The 17,981-nt window shown below is 34.0% G+C and overlaps 2 protein-coding genes across 7 annotated transcripts in view; one reads left to right on the top strand and one right to left on the bottom strand.

Annotated features, from left to right (window-relative positions):
• Positions 1-306, top strand: part of PIGB (phosphatidylinositol glycan anchor biosynthesis class B) — a 29,849-nt gene extending 29,543 nt beyond the window's left edge. Inside the window, 1 exon segment of the mRNA XM_063090048.1 lies at positions 169-306. Within this exon segment, the coding sequence (XP_062946118.1) occupies positions 169-306 (138 nt within the window).
• A 231-nt stretch (positions 307-537) lies between these two features.
• Positions 538-17,981, bottom strand: part of CCPG1 (cell cycle progression 1) — a 44,132-nt gene continuing 26,688 nt past the window's right edge. For 3 of the 6 annotated variants that reach the window (XM_063089241.1, XM_063089240.1, XM_063089242.1), the window contains 7 exons: positions 17,159-17,360; positions 15,020-15,115; positions 12,956-13,207; positions 11,699-11,725; positions 7,999-8,120; positions 4,152-5,557; positions 538-1,308 (listed from right to left, as the gene is read on the bottom strand). In XM_063089241.1, the coding sequence (XP_062945311.1) occupies positions 1,125-1,308; positions 4,152-5,557; positions 7,999-8,120; positions 11,699-11,725; positions 12,956-13,207; positions 15,020-15,115; positions 17,159-17,360 (2,289 nt within the window). In that variant the 3' untranslated portion in view covers positions 538-1,124. The remainder of the gene's footprint in view (positions 1,309-4,151; positions 5,558-7,998; positions 8,121-11,698; positions 11,726-12,955; positions 13,208-15,019; positions 15,116-17,158; positions 17,361-17,981) is intronic. The other 3 variants (XM_063089243.1, XM_063089244.1, XM_063089245.1) reach the window with 3 other exon arrangements.

Genomic DNA, 17,981 nt, shown 5'->3' with positions numbered 1-17,981 from the left:
GAAAAAAGTTGTAGAGGAGCAATTAGTAAAAGGCGAAAGATTTATACGATCTGAAGAGAAACCAGAGTATAGTAGAGGAGCAATTAGAACAGGCAAGTCTAAAATTCTTTTGAAATAGTACTCAGCAAAATGTAGCCTTTACTTACTTAAACCTTTATTTAATTCTAGGAAATAAGTGCTTTCCTAATTTCAAGCAATTATGAGAAAACTGCTGTTTTCTTCCACACTCACTTGCCAGAAGGTAGAATTGGAAGTCACATATATGTCTATGAACGCAAGTTATAAGGGAAACTCAAGAGAAGATGAAATTCTGAACTGTGTTTAGCTCTTTCCTAGAGAAACTGACATTGCTGGGTGGAACTATTCAGATGCTGTTTAAATATTTTAGTAAACACTGGGTAAGAGTCATATAACTTGCCAAAAAAAAATCTCGGTATAAACTGCTTTACCAAATATCACTACTGCAGAAATGTATAAAATATCAAAGTGTACAATCACATACTAGTACAATGCCAGATTTTAAATAAAGACCATTAGTTTTCCTTATGGTGTACTTTTATTGTTTCTTCCACAATATTCAGATGAGCAAGAAATTTCACAAGAGAACAAGTCAGCAAGCTCATAAAAGGGCAGCAAATTCTTCACAAGTCAACAGGCTCTTGAACCCACAAAAAGACAAAAAATATAAGATTATAAAAGGTTAAAGATGAAATCCATTACAATGTACTTTTTTCAAGCTGTACTACTGCAAATTTAACACAAACATCAGTGTTAATTAATTACACTTTGTCATGTATGATTTGAGCTTGCTTTAAGCTCACACACTGAAAGGAAGTCTCGTTTCATGCACACAATCTATTGCATGCCCGGCTTCCTTGATAAAACTATAGTTGAACATTTCCAGTGCAAAAAAAAAATTCAACAAAGCCAAACTACAGGAAAATGCACGTTAGTAAGCTTCTGACTGATGCTTTTGAGTAATACTATAAAGTCATCAAACTGATACTTAGAAATGGGGAAAAAAAGACATTGTCATCTTGATAGTTTCATCTTAGTTTCAACACCAAACATGTAGAAAGCATCCATGTTTCTCTTACAGTTTTCTAATTTAACTTAATCATGAGTCAGTATTTAGGATCAAAAGGTAATTGCCCCAATTCTATTTCAATATTTGCCATGTGTCTTCCATTAGTGCGACCATATTTATGCCATTTACCTTCCCTTTTATGTGGCTGAAGGTGCTTCTGCTCTTGTTTTCGATGCCTGGAGTTTTCAATATTTACCATACGTTGCTTTTTATCAGGTCGACTGAAAGCAGTAAACACATTTTTCATCTATGTTAGAGTTCAATTTATTTAAATTAAAACAATTTTAATGTTTTTCTCCATTAATCTATTACTGAACACTCTGAAAAAAGATGTTAAATTAATCTGAAGTATAATCCTAGTATATTTATTCCAAAAAAAGGGGGGGAATTCATTATTACTTTTTTTATCCTATAAAAGATAAAATACACAAAAATAACTGTACTGCCAAAAAGGGGAAACAGCAGGTAACAAAGAATAGAAATGTGACAATAAAATAATGAGATGTGTTTCCATTATTTTTCCTCCTTTCCTGTAAAAATCCCTCCCCCCACCCCCACTGGCTTTATCCCTCAGCAGAAATATATACACATCTCTGACAAAGCAAAACAAGTCTCTGACTTTTTCTCTCTTAAAGCGAAAGTTCACACTGCTTTCCTTAGTCTCTGTATCAGGCTTCTGTCACTACTTCAGTGAAGTCCATACTGCCATCCACAGCCACCCAATTCCCAAGGCAAAAAACATTTTACTATGCTCAATTTTTTTTAAGCATTTGACACATTTAAATATTCCTTTAAGATAATCTTTGAATTTCCATAATGCTACTCTGTAGTCTTGTCCTTTTCAGCCTTCTCTACAACCCCATCAATGGTGGTGCTCCCCAGGAGTCTGATAAACACATCACCTAGACTGTCTACACAAACACACAATCTGGGCAAGAGAGATGGCCTTATAATTGCCAACTAACCTTCATTTGAATATCCATAGGTACCTCCAAATGCAATCCTCATCTCCAATTCCCCTTCTCCAAAACCTTCTTCTGATATTATCTTAGTGATTCCACTATCCAACAGGTGACCCAACCCAGAAATCTGGAAGTCGTTACTTTCTACTTCTCTGTAGTAAGAAATACCAATTTTACTACCCGTTGTTTAAATCTGTCTCCTCCTTTCCACTCTTACTACTGTTGTCCCGGTTCAGATACTAATCTGCTCATGTCTGCATAGTACTGACCACCTTCTAGCTTCACACCTTTCCAATCAATCCTCCAGGCTACTGTCAGTACAGTGGTCCCCCCCTTATCCGCGGTTTTGCTTTCTACAGTTTCAGTTACCTATACTCAAACATGGTCCAAAAATATTGAATGGAAAATTTCAGAAATAAACAGTTCATAAGTTTTAAATCACATGCTGTTCTGAATAAAATGATAAAATCTCAAGCTATCCCTCTCCTTCCCACCCTGGACATGAATCATCCCTTTGTCCAGCATTACTTAGACTGTATAAGCTACCCACCACTTTAGCAACCATCACGTTATTAGATTGACTATCAGGGTATGGCTGTACTTGTTTTCAAGTAACCCTTATTTTAATTTATAATGGCCCCAAAGGGCAAGAGTAGTGATGCAGGCAATCTGGATATGCCAAAGAGAAGCTGTAAAGTGTTTCCTTTAACTGAAAAGGTGAAAGTTCTTGACTTTATAAGGAAGAAAACTGTAAGCTGAGGTTGCTAAGATCCATGGTAAGAAAGAATCTTTTGTTGAAATTCTGAAGAAGGAAGAAGAAATCTGTATATTAGCATATGAGTTCGGTACTAACAGTATTTTCATACATTTACTGGAGGTCTTAGAACTCATCGCCCGCAGATAAGGTGGGACTACTGTAATCTAAAATGCAATATAATCTTATCCCACCCCAGTTCAAAACTCTTCAAAGGTTCTCCAGATACTATGGGACAAATCCTTTTGCATAAAAGGAGGCCCTTGATCTGAATTCATCCCCCAGCACTAACCTGCTTCCTTAAAGTAGTATGTCTTCACATTTCCAAGTCTTGGTAAATTACCTTCCCCTTTGAGTGAAATGCCCTCCCCTATCTGCATAGCAAATTTCCATTTCTTTCAAAAGCTAGTTTAAAAAACAAGTTCAGTTCAATGGCCACCGCTCTTACGAAGCCTTTCCAAACAACTCCAGACAGCCTGAAGTCGCCATGTACATGCCTCCATACCTTCATCTCCTTTTTTATATTTGCCTAGCTTGAGCCCCTTTACAGCAAGAATTTTTCATTTGTTTTCTCAAGGTAGCTTCACAGCACTTTGCTCATTACAGCACTAGATATTATGTTTTGACTAAAGACACCAGAATCAGTCTCATTATTTTATAGACACATTACATTTATTCTGAAAGATATATATGTAAGTATCTCAAAAGTAAAAAGTGAAACTAAACATTTGAAAATTAGGTGTTCAAGTCACAAAATATAAAGCTAATGAACAATGGATAAAGTAGTTATGACACACATTAAAATTTCTGACTTGCTGAGTTTGCCTTTGATCGTGCATCTACTTTTATCAATAATAATTCTTTAATAAGTATGAAATATCATAAGTTGGTACATGGGATGGACAAATGGACAATAGTTGCAACATCAGAATCTTTATATGAGCTCTTCTAATTTCAGAGTAAAATTTGTATTGATCATTCCTAGCTTCCCAAGGTGAGTAAATAAATAAAAGATTAAAGGAAAATAACTTCACTTATAGTGATTATCTTTTCACATAACTATATTAAAAGAAACAATATAGGCCAAAACAGGACTTACATATATCCTTAACTGATTTTTAAGATAGAAACTACATCATTTGCTCAAGTTGAAGTGATTATATGAAATTTTCAGTTTGTAACAGCTATAATCTAAAACTATCTTTTAATTTATTCTAAATTCTCAGTGGCAATAAAACATGTCATTTACAAATAGAAATCTTCCAAGAAACTAATCAAATGATAAAAATGCTATCCAGTCTACAAATGTTAGAAACTATTATAATAACACGGTTTTATGTAAACCGACCTGGGTCCATATGGAGGGGAAAAAGTGTGACCAAAGAAGTGTCCATATATATATCCATCCAACTTCTCAAACACTCCATCATTATCTACTTGATATTCCTTCATGTCTTTAAGATAATCTTTAACATCATTAACAAAGTCAGTGAAGAGCTTCTGATCATGTATAAAGACACCATTTAGGAAAAACTTATTGATGAATTGATCAAGTTCTTTCCAATGACGAAAAGCATCCAGTTCTTTTAATATGTACCTCTCGATTAACTGTCTAAATTCATCTATCTTTACAGGATCCACCACTATATTAAAAAGGCTCATGGATTCTTGTCGAGCACATTCAAATACACCAGAACAAGCCTTTCTAAAAGAATAATTTTCCCTACAGTCATGCTCAGCACTGCATTTTTGTGGATTTCTATCTTTTCTAAACTCTTCAAAGCGAATTAGTTTTTCTTTCCTTCCATCTCTTCGCACAGTAGGGCCTCTACTATTCTGGTATTGTGTAGGTGCCTTATACTGTGGATGTAAATAGTCGCTAAAAACTGTTCTTGGTTTTTCAGCTGCTTCTTCTTTTGTAGCACCAAATCTTTTATTACCCTTTTCATCAAAGATATTCTTGGTGGTATCTTTAAAATGTCTGAAAGTGGATTTAACTGAATCTGAGAATTTTTTCAGATTTTCCTTCACAGCTTCTTTAGCCTGCTTAATTTTTTCTTTATGATGCCTCACAAACTCCTTGGTAGAATTCTTCATGGCATCAAATGTTTCCTTAACTGAACCCAAAAATGTTTCCTTTGGCTTATTTTTAGTCCGGTGGTTTCCTCTGCCCCCTTTCTTTTTTCCATCAGTTTCTTGTTTTCCATTTTGATCTTTTGCTTCAACATACAGTCTTTCCCACAAATCAGAACGCTGCTGTTCAAAGTTGAGCTTCCGCTCCAGCTCAGTGAGTCTACCCTGTAAGACTGCTATTTCTTTTTTTTCAGTCAGTACGTTGGGAGAATCCGAGTTGCCATGTGACTGAGCAGCGCTTACCTTGCGGAGCTCTTCCCTCAACGCCATCGTTACTAGTCGCTCTCTCTCTACTCCCCTCTTTAGCATCTTTGCTTCTGCCAGTAGAGTCTCCCTCTGACTCAGAAAGCTGTGCGTTTTCTGTTTTTCTTCTTCCAAATGCTGCTTAAGGTTCTGGTTTTCTATAACTAATTCAGTATTTGTCCCTTTGTCTTCCAATATTCTAATCTGTTCTCTCAGTTTCCTTAACTCTTCCTGTAGTGAAGATAAGGCTTTTTCTTCCTTCTCTAGAGATATTCTTAGATACTGATTTTCTGTAGCAAGGTTTGTTTTCTGAGTTTCAAAGGACATCTTCTCTGCTTGAGTAAGGGTCCAACATCTTGCAAGGTTTTCTTTCAACGACTAATATTTTTTGAAAGAGAAGAAAAATGTCAAGTGCTTTAAAAGCTGAAATTTAAATCTTTAAGATATAATACCCCATAAACTTTAGTGTCTGTATTTCTACAGACACTATCCTCTGGGTAGTATTTCCAATAGCATAAAAATAGGATAATACAAAGTTCATATGCAAGAAAATGCCTAGCAGAGAGCCACATCAAATTACAAACAACAGCACGGTGAAAGAATTTAAAGACAGGGAAAAGTTAGATAAAGCTCAATTTATCCCTAATAGGATTTCAAATACAATGATGGGGTACTTTTGATTAGTGTTTCCCATAATCATAAGAAGTTCTTACTGGTTTGTGGGCCCATTTATAAGTTAGGAGAAAAGGGGCCTAGCTTTTCTATCTTTTGCCTACAGGAAAAGACTCCTAGAGAATCTGATTCTTGGGAAGGAAGATTATCTTTTATAAAAAGTAAAATTACATCTAAAGCTGACTTCTGGCTTCAAAAAATTCTGTTTGTATTCAGTGTACTCTTTGAAGAAGAAACATTTCAATAATATTAGTCCTACTTGAAACATTCTAGTCCTATGCAAACTAACATTTCTGGGTTAAGTGCAAATGAGCAATAAATTCTACAAGCATGTTAGAGGACAGACTGAACCTTGGTAACATTTATTACTAATTTCCTCAACTTCAAATAAACTTCTGAACTGACTATAACCCAGATTTCAGAAGCTCTATAATTTATATAGATTAAAATAACTCTGAAGATAAATCTGTAGATTACTATAACACTGAAAGTCAGCACTCATGACAGTGGGAAATCATGTTAAATTAGTCTTACAGAATTTTACTAGAGATCAAGATAGCCTTGACTGATTTGATTTTTCTTTCAAACATTCATTAGTAACTAATTTTAACCAAAAGTAGTGAAAAATTAAAGAATATGTTTCAACAGGTTGTTATAGCATTATCTAGTCAGTTAAAATACCTTATGTATAAATCTGCAAAATGATACTTTAAATTTGGCTTAATTTACCACAGACATTATGATTATCCAATTTGAATCAGACCAGTAAATTATCTGGTTTCAGGAACAAGCAAAAAAAAAACAAAAAAATCTTTAAGAGAACAGCACCGTTTTACACTTGAAAAATAACTATCTGAAATGGTTTCTTCATTGTCTGGCTCAATAATCTTCAGAGAACAAATTAAGATTTAAAACTTTTATCGTTTCATCTGCTGTACCTGCATGAGAGAAAACAAGTTTCATCTACCTAACAGCAATGGACTGTGGAGTAGAAGAAACTGATATAACATAATCTTTAAATGCATGAGCATAGAAAGTCATGGCAACTGAAGAGTGGAGCATTCCCCATCCAGTAAACACAAACTTGAAATAAGTGATTGATAAGTAGATCCTAAGCAGGTCTTTCAACATTTGAACACACTTAACAGCTGGAAACAATCTGGAAAAACTGACTCTCTGTGAAGATTTTTGCATGGCCAGTCTCCTAAAAGTCAATATCATCCATGGAACCAGAAACCATGGTGGTAAAAAAGAAAATGGCATTTTCTGATACAGGTGGAAAAAACTGCACTATTTATAATTAACTTCAATATTCCTCCCTAAAAGATACAATTTGGATAAAAAGTGGGCTTCTGTCTTACAAGAAATTTAATCATAACCTATAAGGGATGTATACATAAATTAAATGTGAAGATTTGGGAATGGGGGAATGCAAGAAAAAAGCAACAGCCTACTTTTCTACCCTGAATTTAACTACAAGTCCTATACCCTTCCTAGGAAAGACCTAGATAGGAAACCAACTATTTTTCTAGTCCTCATAAACACACAAAGGTATTGGGTATCTAACCAGATAGACAGTACAGTCCTGTTGAGTCTAAGTGAGTTTTACGTATAAAAACATAACGTGTTTCTCCCCTCTGTCAGAACTCACAAGAAACCAATAAAAAGGACTGGGAAGATATTGAAGAGACTATAAAGCCACAAGTCTCTTCTTTCCTTCCTACTTACTAAAAATGTTTTGCACAGTTCTGTGAAAATAATGTTAATAATAATGTCTATATACATATATGTCAGTTTTAAATAATGATAATATAGTGGTTAGGAATAAGGGCTTTGCAGTCAGATACTTGGGATTAAATTAGTTCTGCCAGTTGCTAGCCTTGGGAAAGTTACTTAACCTTTCTGAACATCTTTCCCACCTATAAAATGAAATTAATACTTGCTTAATTCATAGGGTTTCATGAGTAATAAGAGAAATACTCTGTATGATGCACTCATGACAATGACTAGGACATAGGAAGTACCTGTATTCAGTGAACAATTATCAACATTATTAACATTTTACTAATCTACACTGTACTTGTATCTAAACAGCACAAAAATTATTGGCTAACAATTATTTTTTAATATTTGTTAGTGGTACACACCTTATAATCCACGAAAGACTCTTGTTCTTGCTGACATTGGGAAAGATAATCCTTCATATCATTCAATTCATCTTCATGTATCTTTCTGACTAACTGTTGACGCTTCTGAATCTGAATTGTACCTAAAATAAAAATTTATTAGGGATACATAACATAAACATTATGATTACCAATATTTTAAGACATATAAAACATTTAATCTGCATATAACCTAACTACTTAACCCAGACAGAATCGTTTTCTTCAAAGTATCGGCAATTCACAGTTTCTTTTAAAAATTTTGATTATATAAACAAAGAATAAATAAGTGAAAGCTCATGTTGTCATTCAGCAAATGGTGGTTAATGACAAATGGTTAATCTTAATATAAATCAGGCCAATCAGGTTAACTTTTTAATTTATTTAGCATATAACCAGGAACATTTAAACAGTTCACTGTCTTTTTGATTAAAACAAACAAGTCAGCCCACAGTGATCTAACAAAAAACAAAAAAAAGCTACAATTTAATGTTCTTATCTTACTATATTGAAGTCACTCGGCTTTGGGTTTTGAGGGGATCTTTGAAGTACAGGAAGGTTTTCAGCCTTCCTTACACAGTGAAATGAACAAAATGAACAAACCATGGTGTTTTTCACAGGTCATAAGCCAATAATGAAAAATGAAAATGTCTGTCTCACTCTTTTTAAATATTTTGCCTAAAGGATACAACACAAGCCCAAAAAGTACAGCACAAAAAATAACTGGCTAACTATGATTATACACCATTCTCAAAGCCAAATCTTTTAATTCTGCATTAATTAGATCTGTACTGGAGCACCACTATCCTTATCCCACCAATGATAAAGGAATCTTAAACCAGTTAGGATTCTTTATATTTTTATCCTAAAAATCAAAATGTTACTTTGCCAAGACATGCTGTTCACATGCTGCTGCTACATGCTTCATGCATAAGGAAAAAAACCCACCAAATCAAAAATAAGGCAAAATGCATTCAACAACCTTAATTTTTTTTTTTTTTTTTTTTTTTTTAAAGAGATGACCAGTAAGGTGATCTTAACCCTTGACTTGGTGTTGTCAGCACCATGCTCTCCCATGTGAGCTAACCGGCCATCCCTATATAGGGATCCAAACCCGTGGCCTTGGTGTTATCAGCACTACACTCTCCCAAGTGAGCCACAGGCTGGCCTGAGCGACCCCAATATTACATCTACTGAGTGGGCATACAGTTATGTACAGACATCACAGAATTTTACGATGAAAGGATATAATGATAGCTTACTATTTCTTCCCTTACTGCTACAAAAATTATTTTTTCATTTCTTCCATACATCTTGAAAAACATTGAAAAAAAACCTTTCACCAATTTACAGACAACTGTTAGATATTCTTTTTATTTCCCTTTTTTTTTAAAAAAAAAAAAAAAAGATGACCAGTAAGAGGATCTTAACCCTTGACTTGGTGTTGTCAGCACCATGCTCACCCATTGGGCAAACCCGCCATCCCTATATGAGATCTGAACCCGTGGCCTTGGTGTTGTCAGCACCACACTCTCCTGAGTGAGCCACAGGCTGGCCCCAACTGTTAGATATTCTAAACACTAGTTAAAAGCTATGATATTGTGTTAGGATTCATTTCCTTTCTTTAAATTTTCCAATATACCAGAAGCACAGCAAACTTATTTCAAAATTACTCAAAAGAATCTGAGATTTTTTAAAACATTGAAAGAAATTTATCTATTGTTCCCAGAGTAACAGAAAATAGCTTTCTATTGCTAACAAGATAAATTCCTTTGCCCACTGGAAAAATAACCTGAAACTGTGTTTAGATCTGAATTTGAGATACTAAAACATAGCATATGTTTGATGACTATCTTAATGTGGTCTTTTTAATTTCACTAACTAATCATTGGGCTTTTTTCCCCTGTATCTTCTGCTGCCTAACTATAAAGTATTACTACCAAAAATACAGTCTTTGGCTTTCTAGTCACATCTACATATGCTGCCTATCTTACCACATTAACCCATTGTTAGTTTTTGCTATTACTCCTGTAAGACTTCTCATCTACAGATAAAGTCCCTACCTCTCACAAGAGCTTCTAGCCAATACATCCAGCTGCCCGTTGGCCAAAATTTGAGGGCCTCTTCATGAGGGGGGAAAAGAAATCAAACTTCAACCCCTGCCCCAAACCATTCTAGAAAAAATTTGGGTAAAAGTAAACCAAACTGTGCTTACCATCTATTTACTTTAACATCTACCAAAACCCTTCCCCAGTAACCCCAAACTCCAAAGTGAAGCAGCTAGCATGCTTGCTAGAAATTAACAAACCACCAATATTCCAAGTATCCAACTCAAAGTCCTAGTTTCTATTATTCCTTCAGTGTCTCTTATTTTACCAACTTTCTCTCTATCCTCAATGTCACTACAATTGTCAAGGCCCTCATCACCAAATATCTGGATTATAAACCTCCTAGCTTATACTATTCTAGTTTTTCCCATACCACTTACCTTCATGTACTTTTCCCTCTAAAATTATTACTGTCAGGTCACTCAATAAATCAAACTCTTACCCAAATTCCCAGATGTTTTGCAATATAACAGGACCCCCTATTCCATTATTTCTAAATACCTATTCTGCTGCAGTCCAGGCAGTCTTTTCTTTGCTCCCAAACCCAACAAGTTTACTTCTTCCTCAGGTTATCAGGTTCTCCATTGCTGTAATGTTCCACCTTCTATTCTGCCTATCATAAGCTTACAAAGACTAGACCTAACCTAAATCCTACCACCTCCAGGATAACTCAGTAAGTGTACCCTTTGAGCTGTAATTCATGTCTGTGCTATATAACTTAGCACCTGGTTATACTGTCTGCTAGAGAGTCAGGCAGCCTATCAATACTTAAAGCAACTCCATGAGAAAAATCAAATCAAGTGAACTCCACTGATGATTTAGAATATGGATAGTCTACAAGTGAAGGTAAGAGTAAGGAAGATTGATTGACACATGAAGATTGTTTTTTAAACTTTTAGAAGCATTTTCAGAACCTGAAACTGTGCCAAATACCTGGAATACACTGTTTTACTATCTTTAGTCATGCTGGCTTTCTCTTCTTTTCAGTATAGATCTGACATTACAAATTTATATGGAGCCAAGGCTGCTGAATTTTCTAAGTGATTCACTTAGTATGTATCTGTTAAGTGATTATAAAGCAGATGATTGATTACAGAATGCAATGACTGACCTCATAGTGGATGGGAAATTGAAACTGGCTCTGAAATCAACTCCAAAAAGTGTTGAGATCAGTGCCAGAATTAAGAAAAAATGTGATGTCCTTTAAGTAGTGACCTTGCAACGTCACTCAGGTCAAGGCTTATATGTTTATTAAACCAGTCTCATTACTATATAAACCTACTTCATACTGTATCATCCAGGCTTTTCATATTTGAAAAGGCTAATGTGAAAAAATACAGGAAAATGTTTTATTAATTGTAATTATTCAAGTAAATTTTACTAGTAAGCCAAATCCTAAATAACAGGGAAATAAGTTCTCAATTTTGAAAGTACTCCTCTCTAAACTTATCTTTCTACAAAATATTCAAAGGTCATGCAATAGGTAAGGTTTTAATGCAATGTGGATTAACACTGAAAGTCACTATCCAATTTTTTTTTTTTTTTTAAGTAACAAAAAAAGATTAAGATGAGACCTTCTCCTCTGTTACCTTCATGTTTACCTGTAGGGGGAAAAAATCACACTCAAAAAACATACTGATATATTTGCTCCAGCTAGATAGTCAATAAAAAATATATATTTCAAATCAAATCTCATTACAACAAATTTTAAGGGAGGATACAGATTATAGTATCTCAGTATTAAATTCAAACAAGCATCCATCAGGAGTCTAAATACATGTTTTTAGTAAAATTAAATACAAAAAGAAACAATTTCACTAACTCTGACTTTAAACAAGTATTGACTATCTTCATTACGTCTATTCTAACATTACACTATGTTGAATAACATTTTCTTCCACAGATCAACAAAGGGTACATGCAATTCTTCAATCTTAGCATAAGAAACACATTGTTGGAAGGGACTAGCAAAATAGAAAGTTAAACTGTGGATTGTGTAGGCAAAAAAAATCTAAAAGTAGTTAATATAAGGCAAACTAAAATTTGTAAAGTTTACAAGATCTAAGACATTTCTTTTTCACCCCTCCCCCACTTTCCAAAACAGCAGAATATGAATGTTCAGCTCTCAAATACTGTCTTTGTACAAATATATACCTTAAATAAGAGAGTCAATGGTGAGGCTCCTAAATAAAAAATAACACCACATGGAATTCCTTCCTCTTCTCACCCAAAAGACACTTAAGGCTTTGAATTAATAAGATAATCAATATACAAAAACACTAACAAGCATAATATAGAGCAAAATATAAGGATAAAGATGAAAAATTCTCAATTCATGTGAATCATGGAAGCAACAATGAATGTCACAAAATATGATACGTACATTAAACCTCGAAATAGAAATAATAACTAATTATTGTTATATTTCAAATGTAACTATTTCAACTGGGATTTAAATAATCCTCCTAATAAAGTCACAGTTAAAATTAGTTTAACTGTGATTATAAATTAAAATGATTTGCCTCATGATGAACATTTCAGATTTTTAATCTTCCGATCTTTTTACTTAAAAAAAGTCACAAACACATCTGCTAATAATCTTTACATTTCTTAAATAAATTATCAGTGCCTCATTTAAGTGCAAACAGTTTTCTGAGATAAGCAGCACCCATTTTTCAAATGAAAAAAACTGAGGCTCAAATAGGTTGCGAGTTTTCAAGATCGTCTATTTAATGATGACACTGAAAACAGATGCCAGGATTTCTCACTCTTAAGTAAGTGCCTCCACAGTACGCCATCAGTTTATGTATAACACAGTTTCAAATACTCACCATAGAAATGTCCAAATCCCATGCTGATTGCAATCACCAAAGCAAGTATTATACACTTATTGAGACCACTACTGAATTGGCGTTTACTCAACTCCTTAGAAGGTTCAGTTTCTTGTTCAGCAAGTAGCCGTTCTTCACATTCTGAAGTAGAAACAGTCTTCTTCCTAGCACGGCGTCGTCTAAAGGCAGGACTGGGCTGATTACTGGTTTCATCACTACTTGATTCATCGTCACTAGGCTGACATGAAAATACTATTTTAAAAAGAAAAATGTTGATATTTAGATATTAAGTTTTTTTTAAAGCTTTCCCAGTAAATAGAATAGAATAATAATCAATGCTGTCCTACATGCCTTTTTACATGAGACAGCCAAAAACAAAAACAAAACACAAACAAAAACATTTTCAACATATCAACATAAAGTCAAAACATAAAAGATCTCAATTGTTACACATAAGAATCTATTAATCATACTATTCTGTGCTCATATTATTATTATTCTGAGTCTTTTTTTTTTTAACACCTTGTGGTTTACACTATTAGAACAATCATTCATTCTCGTAGCCTATTAAATTTCATTGCTATTAAAGGCATAAACAAGTACTATTTATGGTAGAAAAAAACAAAAAACAAAAACCTCTATCTCTTCATTCAACTTCAAACAAAGGTAATTTAAGTTCAACTGTTTAAGGAACTCAGGAAAGTATATAAGCAGTTCCTGTAACTTACAAAGTACAATAACTGCCAAAAGTTTCCTTGGTTTATCTGGTCCCTAGTTTCATTTCCATCCAATGTGCCCACAAATCAAGGTTCAAAGCACTATAGTTTAACATAGGTTTCCAGAAGTCAGATGAGCCCTTCCCTTCGACTGCCACTCTTACTAGAAGGTTATTAATTTTACCCTCTAGTAAATATGTCAGCATGAGGAAGTGACACAACAGCTATCTCCGATATTAAGGACTAGTCTGGCGTTTCTCCTTTATGAAAAGAATAGTAAAGAACAACAAATCGGGCGGGCAAAATTGCACAAGAAATCTCAAGTCCAGAAAACATATACCCTCAATAATCACCTTCAGTTTCTTCCAGTTGCATAATTTCCTAACACTGTTCTATATAACAACAAACCATACGTTGACACAGAAAATTAGATCACTTAGTAATAATTTCCACAGGCCAGTTAGCAGAAAAAAGAAAAGCACTGAGAGTAAGGATAAAATGTGAACTTGAACTTAATACAAAGAGCTCCAAAACAACAAACATTCATGCTCCAAAAAAGCAAAACAGTTATTGAGAAGACAGGATATCCATGCCACAGGAAAGCTGGTGACTTAGGTTAGGCAATGATTATTAAAGATGGATCATGGGGATTCAGTTTGCTTTCACACAACAACAAACACAGAGACAGAAGGCACTACTGAATGAATGGATATTCCTAATATTTAGTGAGTGATACAGATGCCACTGAAAGATCTTTTGGTCATAACCCTTATGCCCATCATGTTTATCTCGTTATTCTTGATCACTAGTTTTTCCAAGATGCCGTCGCCTCAGGTGTGAGGTTACATTTCTTGGATAAAGAGAAAGAAAGGAAGACTTAAACAAAGCATTACATAATACAAAGGTATTCATGATCATGGTTGCTGAATTTAAGTCAGACTTCCTGACACAGAATTAAGAGTGCTAAATGCAAAAACAAACTGTCAAAATTCCTTAAATAAATTTTCAGTTCTAGATTAACATATTGCCTTCATTATATTTTCTAATAAACCAGTTTAACACATAAATATATTCATGTCCTTATCTAATGCTTCCATCTTTTTTAACCCATACATATAATAGCTAAAATATTTTTAAACTTCTTTTAAAGCTTAATTTGGCCCATAGTCCAAGATGCAAGCAATGCAAAGGCATGCAATAAGCTTAGCCAGCTTTTTACAAGTTCAATTTTGAACATCTGTTTAGAGTATCACAGATGACAACAGGTATCTTTAAAGCACTTAGTAAATAGTATATGTGACTAGGCACACTCAGCTCAAGAGAAGCTGGTCAGATTTAGTCACACCACCTTGGAAAGCGAGTTGGCTAGGAACATGGTGTTTCAGCTGATCATCCCATCCCCTTATGCATTCAGGAATCTTCCACAGCTTCTCCCACCACCTTTCTTTTGTGAATAAACAGGAAAAAAGATGTATAAAGCTTTATTACAAAGAATAAAAAAGAAAAAAATTGAAAATACTTACTTTAATTATACTTAACATTGTTATTTGTGCTAAATTAATATGTAATGATGATGCCTTTATTTAAACATACACACAATACAACTACCAATTTTGCTTTTTGGTGGGAATAGAGGTCATTTGGAGGAAGCTGGTAGTGTTCTTAAATCAACAAAAAGTACACTGCCACAAGAATATAATTTTGTAGGGAAAAAAAAACCTGAAACTGAAATCCTATAAAGATGGAGAAGAAAGGGAAAGGAAAAAACAAAGTACTTTAGCAATGGGTAGCATGAAATCAACAAACCAACGGGGAAAAAGTAAGAGAAAGAGAACAAAAACTCTTGGCAACTGATTTATATACAATACTTTCAGCATAGTCCAAAATTTCACCTTTATTTAACATTTTATTTATTGAAACAATTAATTCCTTTAGGAGGGATAGCAATGGGTAAAAATACATATAAGATATAAAATATCCCTCCTAACTAAGTTTGCAAAATTCCCAAGAAGTCTGAGTTCAGAAAGAAGATAAATATTAGACTAGTGGGCTTAGAAATGTCCAAGTTCCTGAAAAAAATTAACAGTATGTAGCTTCTTTTATGTCTTATAGGTCAGTTTCTTGTATGTCTGCCTGGTCTTTTCTGTAATACTCCTGTTCAATTTGACTTTTCTGGCACATGAATATTCTCAAATTAAACCAGAGAAAGAGAAGGATGGGAAAAAAGACTACTTAAATACAGCACAAATCATGGAGCTTAAAAAAAATAATAAAATTTAAAATTTTTGATGAACAACCAAAATTCTAAAATCAATTAAGCCCTCATAAATAAATGTACTACGTATGCTATTCTGACAAAGGCTGAATTCTTCCTCTGACCACTAAAAATGCTTATTTTTAAATGAGTATTTAAATAGCTGAATAAAGTATTTTCAAGCTCCTGTTCATAGGCAAATTACTGATACACTAACCGAAAATAACTCATCATTAAATGAGGTAGCCAAGAATCTCTATTTGACATTTTTTTTAGCTTAAACTGGAATGACAGAAATTCCATTGCCTGATTCTGGTTGCCAAATGTAAATATAAAAGAATGGTAAAATCTAAGAAAATTATCTAAAATAGATACTGCATATTCCTATTTTTACATCAAATTGGGAAATTTTTGGAATCACTAGCAGTGTTCCAAGTTGTCTCTCCCATAATTCATCCTCAAGTTATGATTGTGGGTTACTTACAGGTTTGTATGTTATGTATTTTCCAGAAACTTTATGTCTACATATTTATACCACCTTGAAAGTTATTATATACATTCCTAAAACTAAAATGATCAATTGTGGAAAAGTAACCAGCTTAGCAACTCACACTTTAACCTCCAACTGATTCTGTCTCAACCATGGGCATTAACTGCATTAAAAACAGGACTTATAATAGATACATTTTTATAACACAATCTAGAACGAAAGATCCAAAGGTGAGGAGCTTTGGGAGACTGCTGTATTGATAGCTCCTTGAACAATGCTTGGCATGTAGTATGTACTCAATAGTTGTTCACTGACTAATAATTGAATGGATCTGAAAAACTTCAATAAGAATTTCTTTTGCTATTTCTATAATAAAAACACGCACTATTGTAAGCAAAAATACTAATAGCCTCCTGCTTTTAGGTATAATGACTCAATCTCCCATTCTTAAAAACCTAAAAAAAACAGCAAATGAATTTTGGAGTGTATCTCCTTGAAATTTTGTCTTCTATTTAATACGAGGGTATTTATGGTTACACCAAATGACTGCTGTGCTCTAGGACACAGAGTCTAGGAAAACACTATATATAACAGCAGGCTTTATAAAAAACTGTCTGGAGTTTTACCCAAATATATTCCAAACTAGAGATTTAGGGTTAGAAAATAAGCTGTTATAGAAAATGTGGTCATAGAAGTCCTTAAGTCTCTTATCAGTGTATTCTTTATGTTTATATAGTTCTTACCAGTTTCTGGCTGACAGAATGCATACTGGCTGCTGGAGGAAGAGCCCATGTTAAAGTCTTCTGAACTCTGTGCTTCTTTAACAATGATAACTTCTTGATTTCCAATTTCTTCTAACTTAGGTGGCTCAAGGGTAACAATATCAGAATCATCACTGGCAGTTCCAAAACAGACATTGTCTTCAGGTGACTTTTCTTCCTCTGCCTGAAAAATCATTGTTTTAGAAACAGTAAATTCAACAATTATTTAAGGGCCTTATATTTTCTACAAAGTTCAAAGTATATAACTGTACTAAATATTACGGTAATTTGAGGTTAAAATGAAAGATACGATTCCTACCCAACAGTAAAGGATTATGCAATAGCAGGCTCATTTTTTAGCTTGAGAACAACATTAAACCCTTTGGCAACTCTCAGAATTGGACTGGACCATTGCCTTCTAGTGAGCTGCAGAAGCTGAGAAGCCCATCTTTGCTCTTCAATAGCCATAGAAAGAGGGGCTGGCCCATTAGCTCACTCAGAGCACGATGCTGATAACACCAAGGTAGGGTTCAGATCCCTGTTCAAGCAAGCCACCAAAAAAAAAAAAAAAAAAAAAAAACATAGAAAGGAGAGTTCATCTCTCTCACCAATTCCATGGGTTTATTTGAACATAACTCTACAGTCAAGGAAACCATAAAAGACTGATTATGCTTCTCTGGTTATGTACGTAATAAACTTCCACAGCTATGGCCATGTACTATGATCTGAATTTTGTGTCCCCCAAAATTCGTATTTGGTAACTTAATCAGCAATGTGATAGTATTAAGAGTTGGAGGTTTTAGAA

Source organism: Cynocephalus volans, chromosome 3 (genome assembly GCF_027409185.1).
Source record: "Cynocephalus volans isolate mCynVol1 chromosome 3, mCynVol1.pri, whole genome shotgun sequence".
Taxonomy (NCBI): domain Eukaryota; kingdom Metazoa; phylum Chordata; class Mammalia; order Dermoptera; family Cynocephalidae; genus Cynocephalus; species Cynocephalus volans.
This window is presented reverse-complemented; position numbering and strand designations above follow the sequence as displayed.